Here is a 23,058-nt window from a genome sequence, read left to right as displayed (position 1 = left end):
ATTAGACAGGACAAGTTACTTTCTTGAGGTCGCTTGCCCTGTGGCAAGTGGCTTTGAAAATATTTTTGAACGCCTGAGTATCTCAATCTGCGACTAGACCTGGACTGTGTGTGTGACCGTGGGATTCTCGTGATGAGAAGTAATGGACTGAAGAATGCATGTGGCTTAATTCACTGAATAAACAAGAGAATTGTCCCACTATGAGTCAATGACTGCTGATGGCAACATCATGGCCAACACCCCAGCGATGATGTCACTTTATCTGTCTCAGTGTCAGCTACATCCTCTAAGCCGATTGTCACCACAGTGCAAGCTAAACTGACAACTCTGCACAATGCTAGTCACCCTTGACAGTAAGTGGGATTAGAACGCTGCATCAAGTTGAAAGGAATACATTCTCGTGTTGAAAGTGTGCTCTGTCACGGATTGTTTGCCCAGCTATTGAAATGAGGAAGTGGGGTCGCAATGGCATGATGGTCAATTGAGCAACAATTAATACCATCACAGACAACCGTTTACCTGCACGTCCTGAGAGATAGGTCAGGGCTGGCAACTAGGGCAGACATTGGAATATTAGTCAGACAATATTGATAAGTTGATATGGGTAGGGTTTTACGCGGCATACAAATATACAAGTAAACAACATACAGATTTGACTGTGAAGAAATAATTGATCAAACACTAAATGACCTGGTGTTATGTGACATACATATTACTTTGGAAACCACAAGTAAAATCTCGAAATCATCATCATCATCATCATCATCATCATCATCATCATCATCATCATCAAAAATAATTTTTGTGCATCCTGAATTCAGTAATATTCATTATACTAATGCTTGACATGAAAAGTTCTTAGTGTGTTTTTCAGTACTTATTAATCAGACAGTTAAGAACACTTCACTACATCACTACTTTACAGGACTCTCATATTTCCTGCATGGACCCTTGAAATTAGTAAATATGTAATTTCTGTTGTACGGGCCCCTAGGTTTGTGGAACATGGTAAATCCCTGTTTGGAACCAATGATATTGAAGAAGTGTTGCTAATATGGTAATAACATGGTTGATGATAATTTGCTAAGCACGGTTTACTGAGCTGCTCATGAGCTCATCCTCTGTTAGTGGGGTCGATAGTTGGTCTTAGATTATTTTAGTTTGTGGCAACAAAATTCAACATTTGCTCATTTGCCTAAAGCATTCTGTCTAAGTGTGAATGTATGCTCGGGTCAAAGAGAAAATTAAATTTATCATTAGATTTCTTTTGTCATCAATCAGTCTTGTAAGTTGTTTATCTTTTTTTCTAAATTTGTGTGAATGAAGATGTTTTTTTCTAAATTTTTATTCAACAACATACTGGCAGCAGGAGTGTTTTAAGGCAGTGAGATGGCCAGCTAGGTGTTGTTGTTGTGACTTGCAGGAAATACACGATGTGTTTGTGTAATACAGGACAGCGTTGACACGAACCTGGGAGAGTAGTCTGACATTATCATTCACTGCTGAAATGACCCGACCAGGGCAACCTGTTCACATGAACTCACGTGTTGATTTTACTAATCAGAACATGTCTGTGGAGCTTTCATTGAGGATTTGCGTTCTGAGACAATTTATGAAAAGTTTATGTCAATATAGAGATGGTCTCTGTATTACAAAGTTTGATTTGGGATATCTGTGTAAAATGTATCTGGCAATACAGGAGAACTGTGTTTGAAATATAAGACCTCGCTAATCTCATGCTCGTATTGCTTTGTGTGGAGGAATATCCTTTGACCTTAGTGCATATGCACTGTCACATTCCACATTGCAGCCCCACTAGATTATTGGGGAAAAAAATCCTCGTTAAAACTGTCACAGCAAAAAAGTCCTATTATTGTGAAAAGAAATTTAGTGCTTTTTTTCTGAAGGTTTCTTTTCAGAACACCACATGCTGTACCACACCACACCAGCTCACATGTCTTCACCAAGATGTTGAATAATTTCTCACTCCAATGAACTTAAGCACCAGTTAGCTGTACACTATCTCTGCAACTATGCAGTTTAGTTTTGGGGTGTTTTGTGTTAACATTTATATTTTTTGCGTTTGCTTTGGAAAAATGTACAGCAACTACTCATATGGTTTTCACTTCCCCAGGAAAGTGTGAACAATTCTTCTTTTACAATTGCCTTCCTTTATTGGGTATACCATGGTGGACAGAAGCTCATCTATGAGAAGAAAAATGTACATTTAGTATAGTACAACTATGCTTGTCGTAGTAGGCAACTAACCTACCATTTGTTCCCAGTTGTGCAAATAAATGCTCATGCTGTTGATCACTGGATTGTCTGGTCCAGACTCGATTATTTACAGACTGCCGCCATGTAGCTGGAATATTGCTGAGTGCGGTGTAAAACTAAACTCACTCACTCACTCACTCGATCAAAAGAGAATGCATGTGTGGTTGATTGCAAAAGCATTAATTGTAATTTTTACAAATATTTATCTCCAAGTATATATGCTTCTTTGTGAATTGTTAAAAAGTTAACATTTAAAAAGAACGATGTCTTCAGTGGATGAAAATGATGAGTGGAAAGACATCAACTGGATTGACAGACAATGAATATGGCAAGACGTGCACTTTGGTTAAATGCTGCTTGTAACATCAAATAATGAAATTCTGATATTTAGATGTAAACACCAGTGCAGGAGATGCTAAAATGTCAATGTTTGTGCTGCATTAGCTCTGCACTGTGCAGCCTTTCCGTACACGTTTGCCAAGTTAATGTACTCAATAGTGCACTCGCTAACCGCACAGGGACAGTCTCTTGTTGTTCTAACACATTTACATTGTTTAACGTGTGTAATTGTTAAATGTTTAATCTGGGAGAGGAAACTGTCCGTATCGACAGTCACAATCCACGTGAAGGTACACTCTACTGCAAAGTGTTGATGAATGAACAGCCATTGTCCCAGACGGACCCTTATAGCTACAGGTGGCCCCTTGACAATTTCGAGGACTTGAGTAATTTTACCGAGAGTTTAATTGGATTGTGGGGAATTATTTGTCCAAAGTTGGGGTGTCCCTGTGTGGACATGCCAGCACTAGCCACTGGCAATATTTGTGGTCATCCTTTGAAAGAAGCAGGGTCCTCAAGGACGCAGGTGCTCTGACGGACAGATACTTTTTCAGTTGGAAAGATATAGGTATTTCCGAGAGTTTTATGTGAAGTGAAGAGGCACAAACACCATCTCCATTCATGAGGTAAAGGATTTTCTCATTTGTGGTTCAACGATGACCGTGGCTGCATCTCCCTGAAGAATCATCCCTGAACTTCGGAGTGGGTAGTCAAGTGTGCTTCATCCTCTTCCAGAGTGTTAAGAACTTGGATTGCTCATTTTCCTAGCTGTGATTTTGTGAGAAGTTGTGCCATTTTTATTGAGGAAACAGTACTTATGTGATTCGAGACTTATTGAAGTTGTCAGTTTTCTAGAACAAAAGAACTGTTGATTGCGAGTGCAGGCCTTCTTGTGTTATCGATATTTACAATCGAATAGTAATCAAAACTGAAAAGTGAGATATAATCCCTTGAAGCCTAATTAAACTTAGCTGACCGGATTTGAAAAATGGTTTTGTACCCACTTGCTTGAGTTGCGATGAAATAATAATCCATAACCCAAAACACTCCAAGGCTAAAGTGTGGGCTTGAAGTGAAGCCATTAATATTCGAGTGTGTTGAGTTCTAACAATTGCTTTTTTAAGCTGGTGAGAGACAAAAGAGGTATCTCTGACGTCACGAGGTTGATTAATTGTGACATTTACCTGTGTTTAAAGTGAAGTGATTTTTCGTCAGCCGATGGGGATGATATACTGATACCCTCAAGACAGTTTGTGTTTCGAAAGGTAGCATCAGACTGTGAACGTCAACGACCAGTGCATTTGAATCTGATTTGTGTGGATTACATTATTAGGAAGAAGGAAGGACGTTTCTACTTATCACAATGTCTTATTTCTCAAAGAACAAGAAGCTGCGACTGCCTGTTAAGATAAAAAAGTCCATTATATGGGGTAAGTATGGTGAATATGTCTGTGTTTTGTTGATAAGTTGTGAGGAAAATAGTTTCAGTCACCAGAATAATAGGACATGGCGTTTCTTGGCAGTTTACTTATGTCAGGGGGATGATGCATTTTCTTTCGTTTTTTCCTCATTATCTACGATGTTAAGTTTAAACAGATCATACTTTATCATGATGAGGTAGGTGTCCATACTATCTTTTAGCCTTGAGATTAAAGGATTTCTATTAAATGGCTTTGCTACTGGTCTCTTCTTATGTCTGTTATGCTTTCAAGTCATTATTTGATTCCCCGGCCTGATGTTAGCTAAGATGAAGGCAAATATGATAAATGTTTTAATACATTCAGCCAGACGTACCAATTTGTATCTTTTGCCAAGGATGAGATTTGTTGTTTCAGAAAAGGTTTATAGACTTTCATCTTGTTGGCTCATTTCTCTTACCATCTGGGAAAGTTCTTGTTGAAAGTTATAAAGTGGAACTTCCATTACGTTGAGAACAGATCTTGTCTGATTTCTGATTAGTTGAAGCAGTGGAGGAGGAGGTTGATGGTTGTTTGATTAAAGCTGCATTGAAAATGACATCACGCAACAGCAGTGAAAACTGTGTGTAACTGAGACAGTGTTTTATATCATGGCTAGTGAGAGAATGCCATTGTTTTGTATCATGGCTAGTAAGAGACTGCTAGTGTTTTATGTCATGGCTAGTGCGGGACTGGCAGTGATTTTTATCATGGCTAATAAGACACTCTCAGTATTTTATATCATGGCTAATTAGAGACTGCCAGTGTATTACATCATGAAATGTTTTGTTAGTTTACATTTTTGAACAACAAAAACATTTTTGTTTTGTTTTTTGAGGACATTTTAGGAAAATTATTATTTATTTTTTTGTAATTCTTGAAACAAATGGCTGGCGGATGTGTAAAACAAGAAATAAGATTGGCCTGGACTAATAAAGTGTTTATTAGGAAAAAATATGCTTCTATGCTAAACTTTCCCATTGCATTGCTTGGTTCTTCTCAGCACAAATAAAGCAATGTTCCTATTCAAAGGTCTGCAGGGACATGCTGACTTTTTGTGCATATGTGTCTACAACTCACTTCTTCATGTTATGATCAGTTCATCAGGGACCAAGGTACACTGAAGAGTACGTTTTTACTTACATGTGTTTTGCCCAGGTATTTACCTGTAATTAGAACACAGGTGGCAGTATATGTTGGGTGATGTGTCTATGTGCGGAGTTGGCAAAAAGTCAGGTAAATATTTATGTATGTTTTATAAAGAGGAAACTCCAGTGTAGTCTGACAGAGATGAATGTGGGAATATGGTGATAGAACTGTTTGTCAAAGATTCACTCTCAAAAAATTTCAGTGAAAGATCACAATCGTTTTTCTGTTTGAATCTTCACATCTCGTTGCATTATAATATTTAACTGAAAACACAATACCATTTGAATCATACTTTACGAAGAAAGTATAATCCCAAATATATTTCACATCAATATTATCAAAAGTTTACACTCACTTAAAACACTCACTATATGTGGCACATCAAATTGCTGAAAAGCTTGTGTACAAATATCAGGCAGTGGGTTTGGATGTAAAGGTTTGATTTAACATTCACCAATTTTCACACATTTTTATCATTTATTGAACTCATGAGAATAATTTTTTCAATGTTACGAAGTAGTGTTACAAGACATCAGTTCATGTGTAAACAGTATAGAATATTGGGTAAATTTAATCAAGAACAGTTGGCTCGCTACCACAAGAGTTTGAGGTAGTGTATGTGAAGTTCATATCAGGTATCTCTCATCTGCGGTATTATGGCATGAATCTCTCTCTCTCTCTCTTTCTCTCTCTCTTTCTCTCTCCCTCTCTCAAAATAGCTGCCAGGTTCTAAACCGTGGTTTGATACCCTGAGATTCATGTGCCTGAAGTTGGCGCTGTGTAGCACCGTTAGTATTGACACTGTTATCATTGTGCTTTCCCCCCGTCAGTCGCCCTCTGTCAAACACAGGACTATTTCCAGAGAACTATTACAATGCTGGCTTTGTACTGACCGTGGTGAAACTGGCCAAATGTTGATCTTCCACAGTTTGAGCAGTGGCTCTGGGAATTCGTTCACATTCAGATTCGGTATTAGTTGTGAAAGTATGAATTTTTTTAAGGCTGTATTAGTCCTGTGCTTGTTAATTGATTGATTGACTGACTGATGGATTGATTGATTGATTGATTGATTGATTGACTGATGGATTGATTGATTGGTTGACAAATGGATTGATTGATTGATTGATTGATTAACTGGTGGATTGGTTGATTGATTGATTGATTGATTGATTGACCAATGGATTAATTGATTGATTGATTGATTGATTCACCAATGGATAGATTGATTGATTGATTGATTGATCGATTGATTGATTCTTCAACATTAGCCTGGGATATTATAACTGGAACTTTGTTGAGAGTGGTCATGAAATTGCACCTGTGCAACCAGAAGCAGCAAAATGTAACCTCATATTTATACAGCTATTACCCAGTGTGTGTAAATATTTTGCTGTTTGAATGACACAGACTTGATGTGTGAAACAGAATGAGGAGGAAGTGGCCTGTAGTAGTGATTCTGATGACTATGCAGACAATGACTGTTATTGTTGATGGAGCGAGATTTCATGAAGTACGAAAAAGTCTTATCAGACCCATAATAATTTTATCAAGCAATAAATATAATTTTTGAACAGCAGGTGCAACCTGTTTTTGTCAGGTGCAACAGGGTTACTATCCAAGGTTGCATCAGATACAAGTTGATTCATAACTGCAAATCTAACCTATCAGTGTCATGAAACATCAGCTTCAAGACCGTTGATGCAGTTTCAAACTCTGTCCCTCACTCACTCACCCAACAGGACATAGTCTTTGACATTTGAAGGATGGTGTTTTTGTAGTTTTATTCCCAAATGCAGATGGCCAAGGTGATAATTTGTCTGGTGGAATTTGTCTACAGCTTTACCGCTATTGAACATTTAATGTTTCAATCCCAAATGCTGAAGGCCAGTCTGATACTGTAGATGATCTATGCTGAAAGCTGTCTGAACTTCAATCAATCGTGTTCTCATCACTTAGCTGTGTACCTTTAAATGGTTTGAGAAATGAAGGATTTGCCAAGTGGTTGCATGACAAACTGACATTGTCGACACCCTGACCTAGATGTGTTTCACATCCCGTGTCATCAAGGTGCGACTTTTCTTTTGATAACTGAACCTCTACACAATGCCTGTTTTTCAAAAGTCAGATGACCTCATGCCATCCAATAAAATACTTATTTCTGTGACCGGTTTCACATTAATTTTGATGATTTTCACATCAACTGTAGCCTCTGTTCTAGGCTTATTTCATGTCAACAAACAGGAAACCAAGGGTCACGGTTAAAGAAATGGGGCTGCATTAAATTGTCTTCTGCTCGCTCCTTGAAGGCTCATCCGTCTGTCAGTCTACAAACATGCATGAAACCAGACAGGCACAGTTTTCCTTTGAAGGGTCATTGCTTAAATAATACCCAGTGGAGCTTGAACAATGAATTCTATGAATCTTTACAATATATTCGTAATCACATTCTCTCTGTCAATAAAACTAGATAATATGACTGGCCCTTGTTGTGTTAGACACAGCAGACGGCCATAGCAGTCCTTAGATTAGCTACGGTCACTGGACCTTGAGTGTTTATTAATGGATAAATATGACCACCTGGTTGCCATGGTGATTGGACATTGATGAAGGCTTGCCCCCTGGTCACTCAGGAAATGCCTGAGGATGCTGTGTATGCAGGGATATTATTAGGTTGTTGACTTGAATCAAATGTTTCAAACATTTTGAATTACCATCCACCAAAGCATTCCCTGATGAAGGAAATGGGATGGAAGATGGCTAATGGATTAGGTAATCTCGTCTTTAAAGATTTTGTTTATAGAAATTTTATATCACAGGGACCTAAAACTGAGGCGTTTGCCTTTTAAGTATTTATCAAAAGAGGAAAGTCTTAATGATGTTATGGATGTTTTGATCGAGGGGACATTATCAATATTTTGAGATCAGACATACCAGGTCAGACATTTGTGATGTGTTCAGTACTTTTTATCTTTAGAATTGATGTTTGAGGTTTAATGATGCCAGAACGAAGCAAATGATTAAGTGTTTAATCCTTGGCCATAAATGACTCAATGTTATCTTGACAGGTTGGGGGCTTGGGTTTTCTTAAGATGGTTTATTTAAATAGGTTTGTAACTCTTTCGTTTTGCCTGTCAGTAAATCCAGTGGTTTACATGTGTTAATTTTGCAAACAAAGGAGATAAAAAATTGTTTGTATCTGCAGTTTCTATCAGATAATATTCTTCTTGTGTCCCATCAATGTTATAAATGGAAATTGCTAACAACATAGTCTGTGAAACAGACCCTGAAGCAAATATATCCAATATATCCTATACAATTCTCGAAAATATGGCAAGTCTAGATTCTGAAAATGAAGAAATTCTCAGGGCTCCCTTTCATTATATTATTTTTTTTTTTAGTAAGAACTTTTTTTCAGTAAAATATTTTCATTTCAGAAACTAGTTGTTAGTCTACAAAAAATAAACAGAGTAAGATATCTCTTGCTTATGCATTAATGTACCTACTTCATGACTTGTCTTGGAAGAGACAGGCAACTTCATCGTGTTTTTCATGGGGTAACCAAGTGGTTAAGGTGTTGGCTCATCACGAATGCCTGGATTCGATCCCATACATGAGTTAGATGTGGGCAGGCAAGTCGTGGTGTCCGTTGGATGTTGCTGGAACATTGCTAAAAGTGGCATAAAACCTTACTCATCTTTCATGTATGTATGTCACACTTGATTCTTGTCAAGAGCTGTACTTCTGGTACTACATTGTAGCCTAAAGGCTTAGATCACGGTGGTGACATTCAGATGTGACTAGTCTCACAGATAAGGCTACAGGTTCCTCTGTGCGTTAACACCACTGTGAACAGGTTTCTGGCTGCCAGAGCTAATGGCTCATTATCTGCTCTATTAAGACGGATAAGAGATTATGCAAGTAGCTCCAAACTGTCAGAATATAATCAGATCCCTCAATATTTGGCCAGAGGTCTGTGATTTGATATGTGGGCTGTTAATCAGTTTATCTGACAGGGTGTGTAACACTGTCTCACAGGATATCCTGTGGGGGACAGGACCACTGTAGAGGAAGATGTAGGGGGTGGGGACACGGCTGGTGGAATGAGGGCTGTTGTAAGGAAATTGCCACCTATTGTGATGGACAGCCTGGATTAATGACATAAACATTGATGGCATCCATTTCCTGGATGTTGGTGAGTGAGGTGAGGGCTGGTGGGGGTGAGATGTGTGTCTGGGGTGGGTGATGGGTGGAAGGAGGCAGGGATGAGGCGTGTAGGGATGTGTGTGTGGTGGAGGTGGGATGGGGAGAAGAGGTCAGGTGTGTGTGTGGTGGAGGTGGGGTGGGGAGTAGAGGTCAGGTGTGTGTGTGTGGTGGGGGAGGGGGGGGGTGGTCAGGCAGGATGGGGGATGTGAGAGATTATGGGTTTTTGTTGTTTGCAGGGAGGGGAGAGTTTAGGTGAGAATGGGGGTAAAGGTTGGAACTGGGTGATAATGAAGAGCCTTTGATCCATTGCACTATAGGGAGAGGTTTCAGTGGATATTATTTGAACAGATGCAGATATCCACATTGCAAACAAGATGGAGTCCAGTACATAACGCATGGAATACATGCAGAAAAGGTATATATTGCATCCCTTGGGATACAAAACATTATTCATTTTACCAAATTGTTTACAAGAAATATAAAAGTCATGAAATTGAAGTAATTGTCAAGTCTTACGTTACAGTACCCCACATCATCACCATTACCAATGAGTCACATTTCCTGAAAATGTTTTTGAAATCAAGGATTATGTTGTTTCGTAGCTTGAGACTGAATCCTGATTCATGCTCAGGAACACTGCTAGCATCCGTACACTTCTATTTGTTGTAGCATTAGGTAATGTTACAGAAGAATGGTGTTTGAAAGCCATTTGTCTTCTGGAGTGGATTAGTAGAGAATGAGATGGGATGGAGTTTGTTAATTGTTTCTGTTGTGTGGGGATGTTATTTGTGATTTAGGAAGTGGGTGCACATAAAGTAAGGAATTATTATCTGGGATATGAAAGGAAGGTGTGTTTTAAATGAATGCTTGAGAGAAGGGATATGGCATTGTGCCAAACTAATATTCATTTGTCAATTTCCTTTGTAAGATATTTCCCAAATTTGTAAAGCAAACATTCTTAAACTGCCAAAAACTTGTCTGTTTAGTGTTATGATAATCTGGTAAATCGTGTCAGAAGCTCGACAGTTGCTGGACAAACATGCAAAAAATGCTAACCATTTTGCAACTAGCTATGGTATTCTTTCTTCTCCGGGGTTATTTGTATTTTAAATGAGGGAATCAAATCTCCTGAAAAACAACAGACACAGACAAAGTACTTCTACATGCTTGATAATGTTGGAGGAGACAGGGGAAGGGGAGGGGGTCCAGTTGTGTGGGGCCCACCTGTGCTGGACTGTTTGCATCTGGCCTTTGCCTCTAGTTGGCTCTGTCTCCCAAGACAGGAAGGTTTACCGGCATCCTGTGAGATGTTTGAGGGGAAGTAGACTCCTGGGGATACAACTCGTCAGACAAGTGCGCAAAACACTGTTTGTATCGGTGGTGGCTAATGAAGGTAGATTGTGTTCAGGCAGTGGAGTAATATCGGATTAGCTGGGTGTTCTACAGAAGAAACTTTGCCAAATATTTTTTTTATGTGTTGATCCTGTCATTCAGGATGACTGACTTTGATCCGTATCTTTGTTTACGTTGGTGGACTACATGGATTTAAAATAACTTTCGTGATTCTGGGACCAATGTTTGTGTGATTTGTGTTGCAGATGTGACTTTTTTCTATGACAGGAGTATTCTAAGTCATTTATCTTTAGTACTGGATGTGTGTGACATAATGCTGGCAGAGTTTCCTGTTTGTAATAGTACACGTCACCTGAACAAATATTAAGGAACTTTTATTCAACGCCATTCCACATGTCATCAATAGTCAAAAACCAGTTTGTCTTAGAATGCCAAAATCTTCTTCTTTGAACAACCTATACTTGTAACAAGATCTTAATTAATGAGAATCCTGCTCCACAGTCATCCAGCAAATTGTTTGAAATCAGCCTTAGTTCCTGCCAGTTGATGTAACCATCTCATCTAGATAAGTGCAAAGGCGAGATAGTTGTTATGTAATTTCCCCTGGTCTGGCGATGACTGAGGCAAGGACGATTTTCACTTGGTAGCATATACCTTTCAGTCTAGACTGGTCAGAACACTTAAGGTTTCGGACAGACTTTCTGACCCACAGTTATATTCAATTTTTTTGTGACACCCCTTAGTGTGGGTAGACAGTTTTATTTCAACATCAGGGACAATATTTTTATATAAACATTTTTTTCAAGAAGTGGACTAGTATTAGTGGTGATCATTGTTAAGGAAATTTGTCCTTGAATTCTCAAAACTGGATTTTTAATTGACAATTTTTGAAAAAGAAAACAACTGATCCTGATTCATCGAAGACTTCAGTGGATGGGACCTGTGTTGAGGATGTTGAAGAACACAAAACTTAAAATTTGATCACGTTGTGGTTGTGTTGGAAGTTACCTCCGGGATTGTTGTTCTGGGAAACAAGTGTTGGGAGGTTCTGGGACAGAAACAATGCCGTGCGTTGGCCTCACTGATTGTCAAAAGATGAAGGAACAGAAGCAGGATCACCTTGAGGGCATCAAAATCATGTCAGGTACGTTTTTCCGCAGAAGTGTTCCGTTGAGGTTCGCTCAGGGATTATTTTGTTTCGCGGGTAGCAGACCTCCAAGCTGATCGTTCTCTCAGCCCTGCACTTCAGTGTGTTTTCTGTTTAACTGATGTTAGTGTAGTGTTTGAAACTGCATTGGAGGGATTGAAAGCTCTATGCTTTTTGTCGGCTTTGGTCTGTACAGTGACCTTTTGGATCTGCCTTTTTGGTTGAGCTTGTACCTGCTGACGTTGAGAATCTGTTGTTTTGTGAAAGGTAGTGGTGTGCGTGCCTAATTGTCATTCAGAAAACTGGTTTGAATGTCTTCCTTTGTTTTTTGGTGAAAGTGGGATGAAATGATTTTGCTTCTTACTCAGGTGTTATATTTTGTCATTTAATTTTACATATTTGACCCTTGGTTTTGTCATTGAAGTATTTATAGTTTACAATGGCAGTGTCATCAAAGTATATATAGTTTACAATAGCAGTGTCATCAAAGTATTTATAGTTTAAAATAGCAGTGTCATCAAAGTATTTATAGTTTAAAATAGCAGTGTCATCAAAGTATTTATAGTTTAAAGTGGCAGTGTTATTGAAGTATTTATAGTATAAAATGGCTGTGTCCTTTAAGAGTTTTATTGGCAACTTGAAATGAATGTTTTGTGGTTGAACTTGTTTGCAATTAACATGCAGTTTATAGTTTCTTTCAATCAGGTTTTATGATTTGTTTCATTTGTTTGAAATTATGGATAAATGATACTGGATTTATTTCATAACTCTAATTTATGAAATAATTTCAGCCTCACCTGATTCCAAGAATGGAAAATTGTCAGAAAATGAAAACTGATCCAGGACAAATTACGTAATATGGATGTTTTTAGCATCATGTGAATGAATTATAAATATCAATGATTATTTTTCCTAGAGACCATATGAAATCATCCCAGATGTATTCTGTTATCCAGAGGATGTTCAAGGAATGTATATTATTTAGTAGACAGGGATCTTACGGTGGATTTGCATCTGTGTTCTTGGTGGTTAATTGAGCTGACTTCCTGTATCCTGTCTTCAAGCAAGGCACATCTCGGAGGTATGCTTGTTAGCTGCTGGATGCTTCCTTGCTGTTTCCTCTCTGTAGGCTGCGTAGTTAATTTACCTTCAAACTTCAGCCGAAATTACACTCAGGTGAAGCTGCAGCTTGTGATTCAAACTGAAGTTATGCGGAAATACTAATATTTTCCAACGGCAATCTTTGCTTGTTTAAACATGGCCACTTGTCTGTTAATCTGTGTCCAGTGAAAATCTAGATAGACTAGTTATTTTGCTACTTAATGTGGTTATTTGATTTTACTTGTCTAAAATTAGCTGTTAAAAAGCAGGAAATGACTCACTGTGATTTCCCCTGCCTATTTTTGGTATTTTTTTCTTTTTTCACTTAAAGTAATTGACATGTTCTTTTGAAACATTCTGTTACATTCTGCAGAACCTTTGTGTTTGTATCAGTGTAACAGTAGTGTGTATGTATTATGTAGTGGTGTCCATCATGGATGGTTGGGTGGTGCTGTGGATGAGGTATTCACTGGTCACAATGTGTGCTGGATTTGATTTTCACTTTGGTTATTTACAAAATATAGTAAAAGCCCCCTGACACTGTCTCCCTGTCTCACTCTTCGTCTATGGAAACAAATTTACAATAATTAATGTCATGTCAATGCTAGACTAACAGCTAGTCTCTGAAATGAACATATTTTACTGAAAAAAAACCGTTCATAGTGAAAAAAAATAATTTAATGAAATGGAGCCCTGAGACTTTCTTCATTTTCAGAAGCTATGAACATGTAGACTTGCCACATTTTCTAGATTTGTGTGGGCTTTCTTGGCTATATATACTCCAGGGTCTGTACGACAGATTATGTCAATGCCATTATCCCATGCTAGTTTCCTTCCTGTCAGTAGACCCGTGAAGGTCCCGGGGTAGAACAGGCCTTCAGCAACCCATGCTTGCCATAAAAGGTGACTATGCTTGTCGTAAGAGGCGACTAACGGGATCGGGTGGTCAGACTAGCTGACTTGATTGACACATGTCATCGGTTCCCCATTGCGCAGATCGATGCTCATGTTGTTGATCACTGGATTGTCTGGTCCAGACTCGATTCTTTACAGACCGTCGCCATATAGCTGGAATATTGCTAAGTGCGACGTAAAACTAAACTCACTCACTCACTCACTCACTCCTGTCAGTAGGGTACAATGTGTGAAGCCCTGGTATCCACTGCCTCGATATTGCTGGAATTTGATATTGCTAAAAGTGGCGTAATGCTAAACTCACTAATTCACTCCTACTGTAAAATCCAGGGAACTAGAGTTCATTTTGTCGGATGCGGATTTGCCTCAGCTTTTAGTCGGAAATCAAATCAAAACAATGAAGACCAATATAAATTCAACAATAACAACACAAGGCGAATTTCCCTGCAGGAAGTGGAAAGACAGATGACACGCGTTGACAAACTGACAAACTCGTTTCTTTACTTGTACGGGTAGGGAATGTGCTATAGTTATGGGATGGGCACATCTCCTTGTTTGAAAAATAAAAAGTCAACTCAACACCCTCAACAAATAGTGTATTTGAATTTTAATATTGTAGGAATTTTAGGAGGATTAAATAATTTGGATCAGATAAAATTGTAGGGCAAATAGTTTAGTTGAGAGACTTACTAGGAGTACCAGGCTGTAGGGAAAATAACGTAGTTCAGAGACTGCGAGACTGAGTAGGAATTATGGCCAGGTAAGCTGTACGTGACATGTGATGTAACAGAAGACCATTTCAGTCCCTGACTGTTGTACAAACGTATCTGTCTCTGTCTCACATCCAGGATGATGTAGCTACAATGTAATGGTGCTACATGTTACAAGCCCTCTGAATCCAGGGACATTTGTACTACTTCATGTACGTTAGATAACACGGCTCAAGAAGACGAAAGATGGATTGCAAACGCTGAGATAAGATGGAGAGTAGTTGATGCTGAAGTGGCGTCAGTATGTGACTGTATGGGGCAATGAAGCAAGGCTGGTGTCATGATGGACTATTTGTTTTCTAACACCACCTGGGGGCAGTGGGGTAGCCTAGCGGTTAAAGTGTTCGCTCGTCATGCCGAAGACCCAGTGTTCGATTCCCTGGGTAAATTCCCTGATTTACATGGGTAAAATGTGTGGAGCCCATTATCTGGTGTCCCCTGCTATGATATTGCTGAAATATTGCTAAAAAGCGGTGTAAAACTAAACTCACTCACTCACTCACTCTAAGGCCACACTCATAAAAAATCTAGCTATATGGACCTATGAAGAACCGCAGTAGAATATGTCTTCAGTAACCCATGCTCTCTGTTAAAGACGACTAAGCTTGTAAGAAGCGACTAACAGGATTGGGTAGTCAGACTTGCTGACTTGTCAATGTTCATGCTGTTGATCACTGGATTGTGTCATCCAGACTTTGATTATTTACAATGTGTGAAGCCCTTGTGTACCCTACTGTGATATTGCTGTAATATTGCTAAAAGCCATGTAAAACCATACCTGCGCACTCATTCTAACACTGTATATATTTTAAAATCATTTGGCTTGAAAGTTAAAGAGAAAACTCATGTTATTTCTTGTCCATCTGACGTCTATTCCTGTATGCCATGATGAAAAAGACAAATTAATGAAGAACAGTGCAATTATAAGTCTGTCGTGAAAGCTTTTGAATCAAGCCGCTGAAACATAACATATTATAGAGGGTATTGTTATCATGTAAGAAGATGCAAGATACCAGAACAGATCCAAGCTATTAGACACCTTGTTTTCAATTGTGGCCTTTACTTTCCTTAGTATTACCTATCCTCACTCACTTTTAACATGAATCTCATATTATTTTGCAAGTGTTTAAGTGTACTGAACAGCTAAAGAAGCTTTTTGTAAGGTTTTTAAATGGAAGACATATACATGAACACTTACTTTTATGAGATTTCATTTTTTCACAACTTGCGTTTCTTTTGCTGTTCAGTTATTTAAAAAGATTCACAGTATGGGAAATAAAAGATTCTTGGATGTTAAATAAGATTCCCATAACAGTTTGCTTCCGTTAATTAATTTAGTTATTTTTTAAAGATACTTAAAAAAAAAAAATATTTCCTTGATAAACAGATGACTGCTGTTGATCACACATAGTATAAATTAGGCTCGACAGGGGACAGAGTTCTCTCAGAGAGTGTGATTACAGATTTCATATAACTCAACATAGCTTGTCAGTGTGAATCATATTGAAAAGGACTATGAACTAGGATTTGCCTTTAATTCATTATGACATCATCCGAGTATCAACCTTTGCTGATAAAGATGAATAGTATGTGTGCAAGGGTTTGTTCACTAGATTGGAAAATGGAAAGTTGCCTTTAAGATAATTGATAATTGGAAATTATTTAGTACTGTAAGCTTTATGGGGCTTATTCAGATCTCATTGAATCACAGAGTTAAAAATGTTGAGATAAATCAATCGGTTCATTTGTATGAGGAAACCCATGATGACTTTAAGGAGGGGATTGTGTTGTTTGGGCTGACAAAGAGTCACAAAGTCACAGAACCATTCAATACTGTCTTGTAGTGTTGATACGGTTTTGAGACTGATCAGGTTCTGTGCCCATATATACACTGATACTCTTATCTGGAGACCAGGCGATCTTTATCATTTAACTTTGGGTTGGGACAAGGAGTTCATTTTTTTCATTTATCATTTCAACATTGTTCATAATTACTGAATTCTTTTGGTGCAATCCAGGATCATGTCGTACATAATTATTACAAATTTAAATGAAGTGGGATTTCAGAATTTTAATTTATATTTTTGATCTCCCAAAACTCAATAACTCAATTACAAAATTAAATGTTGAAACCCCTCTGAAGTTCGCAAAGTAACATGTCATATTTGGGATTGCAGTTTCTCAATAAAGTAATCAAATGCTTTCATTTGGTTGAGTCCCATTTGGGAATCATACCAACACCCTCGGAGTCAGCAATAGGGATGATAGGGTAGCCTAGAGGTTAATGTGTTCCCTTGTCACACCGAAGGACTGGGTTAGATTCCCCACATGGGTACAAAGTGTGAAACGTATTTCTGGTGTCTCCGGCTGTGATATTCCTGGAATATTGCTAAAGCAGCGAAAGAACTCACTCACTCACTCACTCACTCACTCACTCACTCACTCACTCACTCACTCACTCACTCACTCACTCACTCACTCACTCACTCACTCACTCACTCAGTGTCAGGTACCTAACGGCCAGGACACCTAAGCCACTCTGCTACTGCAGCATCCATGAAAGGAAAGCCATGTTTGATGTGACAGTGATATTGTGGAGGGACTGTGTGACAGTCTAGGTATTCAGTATTAATGAAATACTGTCTAGAGCATGGAAGTAATCAGTGATTTTCAGTCCATAGTGGAATGTCCTCATAAACCAGTGCTGATACGTACACTTGTCACACTGGGGTCAAACAGATTTATTGGGTATCTCTGACCTACAGACTCGGTGAACAACACAGTTCACTGTGGTCGTGCTCTGTTTACAACAGCTGTGATGCTTAATGCTATGTTTTTCCCCACACTAGTATAGAGTAACATTTAGTCTCTGAAAATATCTGTTGAGAGTAACAAATAAATTCATTTTAACTGAAAAGGAGACCCAGTTAAATGGGAAAATCAGAACCTAAGGGGATAAAGGCTTACTTCATTTCACCCGTGAAGGTCCGGGGTAGAATAGGCTTTCAGCAACCCATGCTTGGTGTTAAGGCAACTAGGCTTGTCATAAGAGGCGATTAACAGGATCGGGTGGTCAGGCTCGCTTTCTTGGTTGACACATGTCATTGCTTCCCAATTGTGCAGATTGATGCTCTGATCACTGGATTGTCTGGTCCAGACTTAATTATTTACAAACCCCCACTATATAGCTTTAATATTGCTGAGTGCGGCCTAAAACTCCACTCACTCACTCTCACTCACTCACTCACTCACTCACTCACTCACTCACTCACTCACTCACTCACTCACTCACTTACTTTCATTTAGGGCTTTGGCATTGTAAAGAGGGCTAGAGAGGAAGGAAGATAATGTGGCTCAGGGACTGTGAATGTGAGACAGATTGTGTGCAGTATTCCAGTTTTGTGACAGCAACCTGTGAATAGCATGGACTATACAATCATGTGACCAGTATAATGAACAAAGATCCACACTGCGTGGAATATTTTTGCATATGAAGTCTGTGAACATTGTCACTAAGTTGCCTTACTTGTGACTTGTCACAGATGCATTCTTTCTTTGGTGGCTTTTCTGGATAATCAGAGTGTGCCAAATGACTCTGAATTGGATTCGCTTTTCAGCAGATTTTCTAGGGCTTGGCGTCCAACAACACTTGGAACTTGAATGACTGTCTTGTTTCTGCATGTTTTAGCACCCTCAAGACGACATCCCCTAAGTTACTTCAGTGTTTCAGCATTTAAGTCTGTGCCTTCTTCAAATGTAGGGTTTCTGTCTAAAGAGTAGCTGTTAATTTGAAGTGGCTGGCATACGTTAAAATGCCGAAATGTGGTTGTCTTGACTTGAAGTGAAAATAAGTCTGTAGGTGGCAGTTTACTTCTTTCAATCTGTTTATCCCCCCACACTATTAAAGTGTGCTCCATCTGTCCCTTTATATGTCTGTTGGTGCCATTGTCTTGTCAGAACTCTAAACCTGGTCTAGTGGTAATTTTTTAAATCTGATTAAAATGTTTTGGCGTTTCCATGGCAACAAGTTTCACTTAGACTGAAGTTGGTGGTTGTGCTCCTTTCAGGAGCGGAACTTTCAAAACCTTTCATTGCTCTCCTTCCACTTTTCTGTATACATGCCAAAACATTTAGCGTAATCATAACTTGTACACATATTCATGAAGGAAATTTTGCCATTGCGGGGGATATTGATGGCTTTGTTGATGGCTTTGTTGATGCTCTTACATGCAGTGTCTTAGCAGTAATTGTGTAATCTTTTCTCAACAGTGTTGAGAGTTTGTGATCTCATTGACACTGTTGAAAGTTTGTGGTTTGATTGACACTGTTGAAGGTTGGTGATCTCATCAAGACTGCTGAGATTTCGTAGTCTCATTGACACTGCTGAGAGTTGGTGATCTCACTGACACTGCTGAATTTTTGTGGTCTCATCGATAGAGTTGAGGTCTCATCAACACTGTTGAGAGTTTGTGGTCTCATTGACAGCATTGAGAGTTTGTGGTCTCATCAACACTGTTGAGAGTTTGTGGTCTCATCCATACTGTTGAGAGTTTGTGGTCTCATCGACACTGTTGAGAGTTTGTGACCTCCCTGACTGTGTTCAGAGTTTGTAATCACTCTCGACAGCACTGAGAGTTACTGATCTTGCCTGAGAAAGATTAGAGTTGTTCTACCTCAACTGTTTAGAAAGTATGCTACATTAGCATCGACATTTCTTCAGTATTTATGGCTCTATGATCACAGCATGCACTGCCATGACGTTGCCAATATCACATGAAAGTTCATTTTCTTTCATATCTCATCAGCGTCAGACTGCTAATATTTTCTGACATTATGATGCCTGTTTTTGTGTCTGCGTTCCTGCATATAGACATGGATGTGTTTTTTATGCTACAGAGAAACATCATGTGTGTGGTGATGATATTTTGGAAATTTTCATTAACGAAAAATGAGGAAGTGTTTTTGTGGGAGGCAGTTTTGGTAACAGATGTAGCTTATAATAATCAGATTTCCAGATTGTGAGAAGCATTAAAGTGTATGCAGTCTTCTGGACTACTTTTTATTGCCATTTTGTGTGATTTATGTAGTGTTACATAAAACTGCAGCAGAGAGTAAAACTTATACTCCCAAGAAATATCAAATTAATGATGTAAAAATGTCTCTTAAAACTAGTAGATCCCAAAGGCAGTTAAAGAAACATGTACCCAAACATTAGTTCGTCTGAAATTTTCTTCCTGTCGCTATCTTCCTGCCACTTGGTCTTGTATCTAAATGGCTTGAAGAACGCTGATGTGATGTAATACTCAACTGAACCCAACTCTTGCCCCAAAACCTTGTTGGCATATTGATGAAAGTGGTGTAAAATTTGCTCGCTTGCACATTCACTCACTCACTCTTGCCCAAAAACCTTGTTGGCATATTGCTGAAAGTGGCGTAAAATTCATGCTCACTCACTCACTCACACTGGCCAGCCTCAAACAGGCAGGCTCTATTGAGCTTATTCTTTGGGGAGAAAAAGTAAATTTCTTTGCTCTACAGTGAAATGAACTGAAATCTCCATTCTTAAGAAATTGTTCTTTTTCAAAGTGAACATGTTGTTTGACATAGAATGGGTTTGCCTTAAAAGGTTTAAAAAAAATATCAGAAAAACCTGTCCCAGCCATTGCGAGGGCTGATTGAGGAATTGGCTCAGTTCTCTCGATATTTATTTTGAAATCAAAGTCAGACGCAACTTCAGCTTTGATTTTTTCGAATCTAGGTCCCAAATACACAATGTCTCACGAAAATGCCAAAAAATGCATTCTCACCTCACAGATGTCGTCTCAATCTTATGTATGCTGTGGGTAAGGTATTAGCTTTGTAAGATAAGGGTCGCTGATCTACAAGGAAGATACTGCTGGACAATAGGGGTCAGCGATTCAGCTGGGATTGTTCACATGTCTGTGGTAATTAACATCCATAGATGCAGACTGCAGTGTCGCTTATATCATAATTGATTGCAGGTTTGCTGATTAGACACAGGACACATGGAGTCCTAGCTTGCATGTAGATTGCCATCCATCTCGTAGGGTAGGCAGTAATTTCGTTAAGTGCACATGTTGTGAAAGTTGGAATGTAATGCTGAGAGCGAAGTAGCCATAGAATTCTTTTTGTCCGTTTTCTGGCGGTGCATGTTTTGTTTCTCGTGAGGCTTGAAATATGTGTATTGACACATCCTGAAGGGAAGTGTGATATCACGTGAGTTTGTTTTAACTGGTTATTTTTTGACGGTTTGAAATACACCATGTTAGTATTTGAGAGTTATCCTGTTGGTACTGGTGTCCCCCTCAGTAATATTGCAAGAATATTGCTAAAAGCAGCACAAAACCATTCCTACTAATTTTTTTCAACTAAAACAGTACTCCCCTTCATACTTTTTCATCAACACACTTTTTTTTAGCTTTGGAAATACCGTACAAAGTGCTTACAATAGAAAGAAATAAAACAAGATTTAATTTGATTGCTCGGGTTATGTATCATTCTACAATTATATCCACTTAATGGATAGGTGATATAAATAAAGAATGCAAAATTGTAAAATTATTCACATAAATAAAAAAAAAGTTATTTTATGACATTTTAATGCAACAAGTGTCTTTTAGTTCCACCTTCAATGAACTGTTGATGTAAGTGAAAAATCCCATCAAATTCCTAACATTGTGAAGACTTTTACATGATTAGGCCCTCTAATGCAATGTTACTGAGTCACTGCTGCCCTTACTTCCCGCGCAAAACCCTGAGATGATGATCTTGGCGATCAAGTGTCCCTACACGTTGTTACATCATTTGTCTATGGTGATTGTTGGTGCTTTATCCTAAAGTCAATAGAGCAGAGACAAAGCACAATACAAGGTGTTGGAGACACGCCCCCACCTCCCAGCGTATGAGAGACACTCCGTAAGACAGTCCACGTCTCCACGTGGATCACTATCAGCCCCCTGAATGGGGACAGGAAGTGGAAGGTGAGGTCACCCATTGTTGCCATGTCATTGGGACGGCCCACGGACCAAACTGATGGGACCCGTGGCAGGGTTTCCGTTATTACTCCGCTCTGTGATTTTTCAATAAAGCTTTGGGCGTTGACTGTTATGGTATAAATTTGCCTTCTAATATTCTTTGAATTTATCTTGATATTTTTTAGCAATAATGTATTGTGATGATTTTGACTCGTTACTATTTTCTGTAAAAGGGATCTTTTTAAAAAGAGAATTGCCTGTCCTTGAAATTGATTTTCTTTTGGAGAAATAATGTAGAAAAAGTTTGATTTGGTGGAAAAGTAGTGTTTGATTTTTGTATTGTGATATTGTTTTATTGTCTCTGCCAAGTGATGTGTAGTGGTTGATACGAGGTTTCCCTTATTTGCATATTTTCAACCTGGAATCCAGTTACAGGCCTATGTGCCCTGTGATCAATGAGAAATGACAACCCTTTATACTGACTTAACCACATCCTGTCCACCACCTCCGCCTTATAGTGAGGAGATCCCCTTTATAGTGCAATTACCAAACCAAACCAAAAACATCAAAACAAAAATCATGGAAAATTACTAAAAATTATTCTTAATGACATACATAGGAATCAGTGTGTAACATGGTTTTTTTTCCGGCAGAGAAGTCTGGTTATAACATTCAGCGTTATAAAGGGATTGGTTGTTATTTCCCCCTTTGGAGACCGAGTTGGCTGGTCATATAGGAGCCTGTAGTGAGCTATGATTGTAAAGGAGGGTTAGAGCCAAGAAGACTGGTGTTGGTACAGGAGAGACTTGGATAATCTTTTGATGCTCTCTCACCCTCTGAGTCCTGACTGCGATGAAACAATGCATGGTTTTATTTTGAGGATTGGATAAACATTGGCTATTCCATGGGATGGGGTGTAAGTTAAGAAGACAGAGAAGGACGAAGGAATCCCTCGTGAACTACGATGATGATTTGCTGGAGACCTAGGTAAGCGGCAAAACCTTAGCCCTTTTCCCTTCAGGCTTGGAGTTCTTCACTGGAGTTAACTTTGATCTTACTTTGTTTTTTTGGGGACATGATTTGCACGAAAGGTTTTGTTTTCGGAGATAGCATCTTGAGAACTACATGTGTTACCATGAGTTAGGGGGAATCTGGTGACTTTTATTGAGATTTTACAGCGGAAATGATCCTATTTCAAGATTTTTTTCGTAAATGGCAGTTATTGCGTGTATTGTGGATTAGGCATGTGTGTGGCATTGTCTTAGACCAATGGAGCTTTTTTCTTTGAGGATTAAATATGTGACATTCTTACAGTGGTGGTTTTATGAGAGAAATGTGATGTTTAGTTGACG

The 23,058-nt window shown here is 38.7% G+C and overlaps 1 protein-coding gene across 5 annotated transcripts in view; it reads left to right on the top strand.

Annotated features, from left to right (window-relative positions):
* LOC137281695 (tyrosine-protein kinase Fgr-like) overlaps positions 1-23,058 on the top strand; it is a 111,575-nt gene that overhangs the window by 26,817 nt on the left and 61,700 nt on the right. For 2 of the 5 annotated variants that reach the window (XM_067813103.1, XM_067813102.1), the window contains exon 1: positions 11,790-11,922. The exons of 2 other annotated variants lie outside the window; for them this stretch is intronic. In XM_067813103.1, coding sequence (XP_067669204.1) covers positions 11,841-11,922 — 82 coding nt within the window. In that variant the 5' untranslated portion in view covers positions 11,790-11,840. Of the gene's footprint in view, positions 1-11,789; positions 11,923-22,605; positions 22,694-23,058 lie in introns of those variants that run through there. One more of the 5 variants, XM_067813106.1, reaches the window with a different exon arrangement.

Source organism: Haliotis asinina, chromosome 4, assembly GCF_037392515.1.
Source record: "Haliotis asinina isolate JCU_RB_2024 chromosome 4, JCU_Hal_asi_v2, whole genome shotgun sequence".
In the NCBI taxonomy this organism is placed as follows: domain Eukaryota; kingdom Metazoa; phylum Mollusca; class Gastropoda; order Lepetellida; family Haliotidae; genus Haliotis; species Haliotis asinina.
The sequence above is the reverse complement of the archived record's forward strand: the minus strand, read 5'-3'. Positions and strand labels throughout refer to the sequence as shown.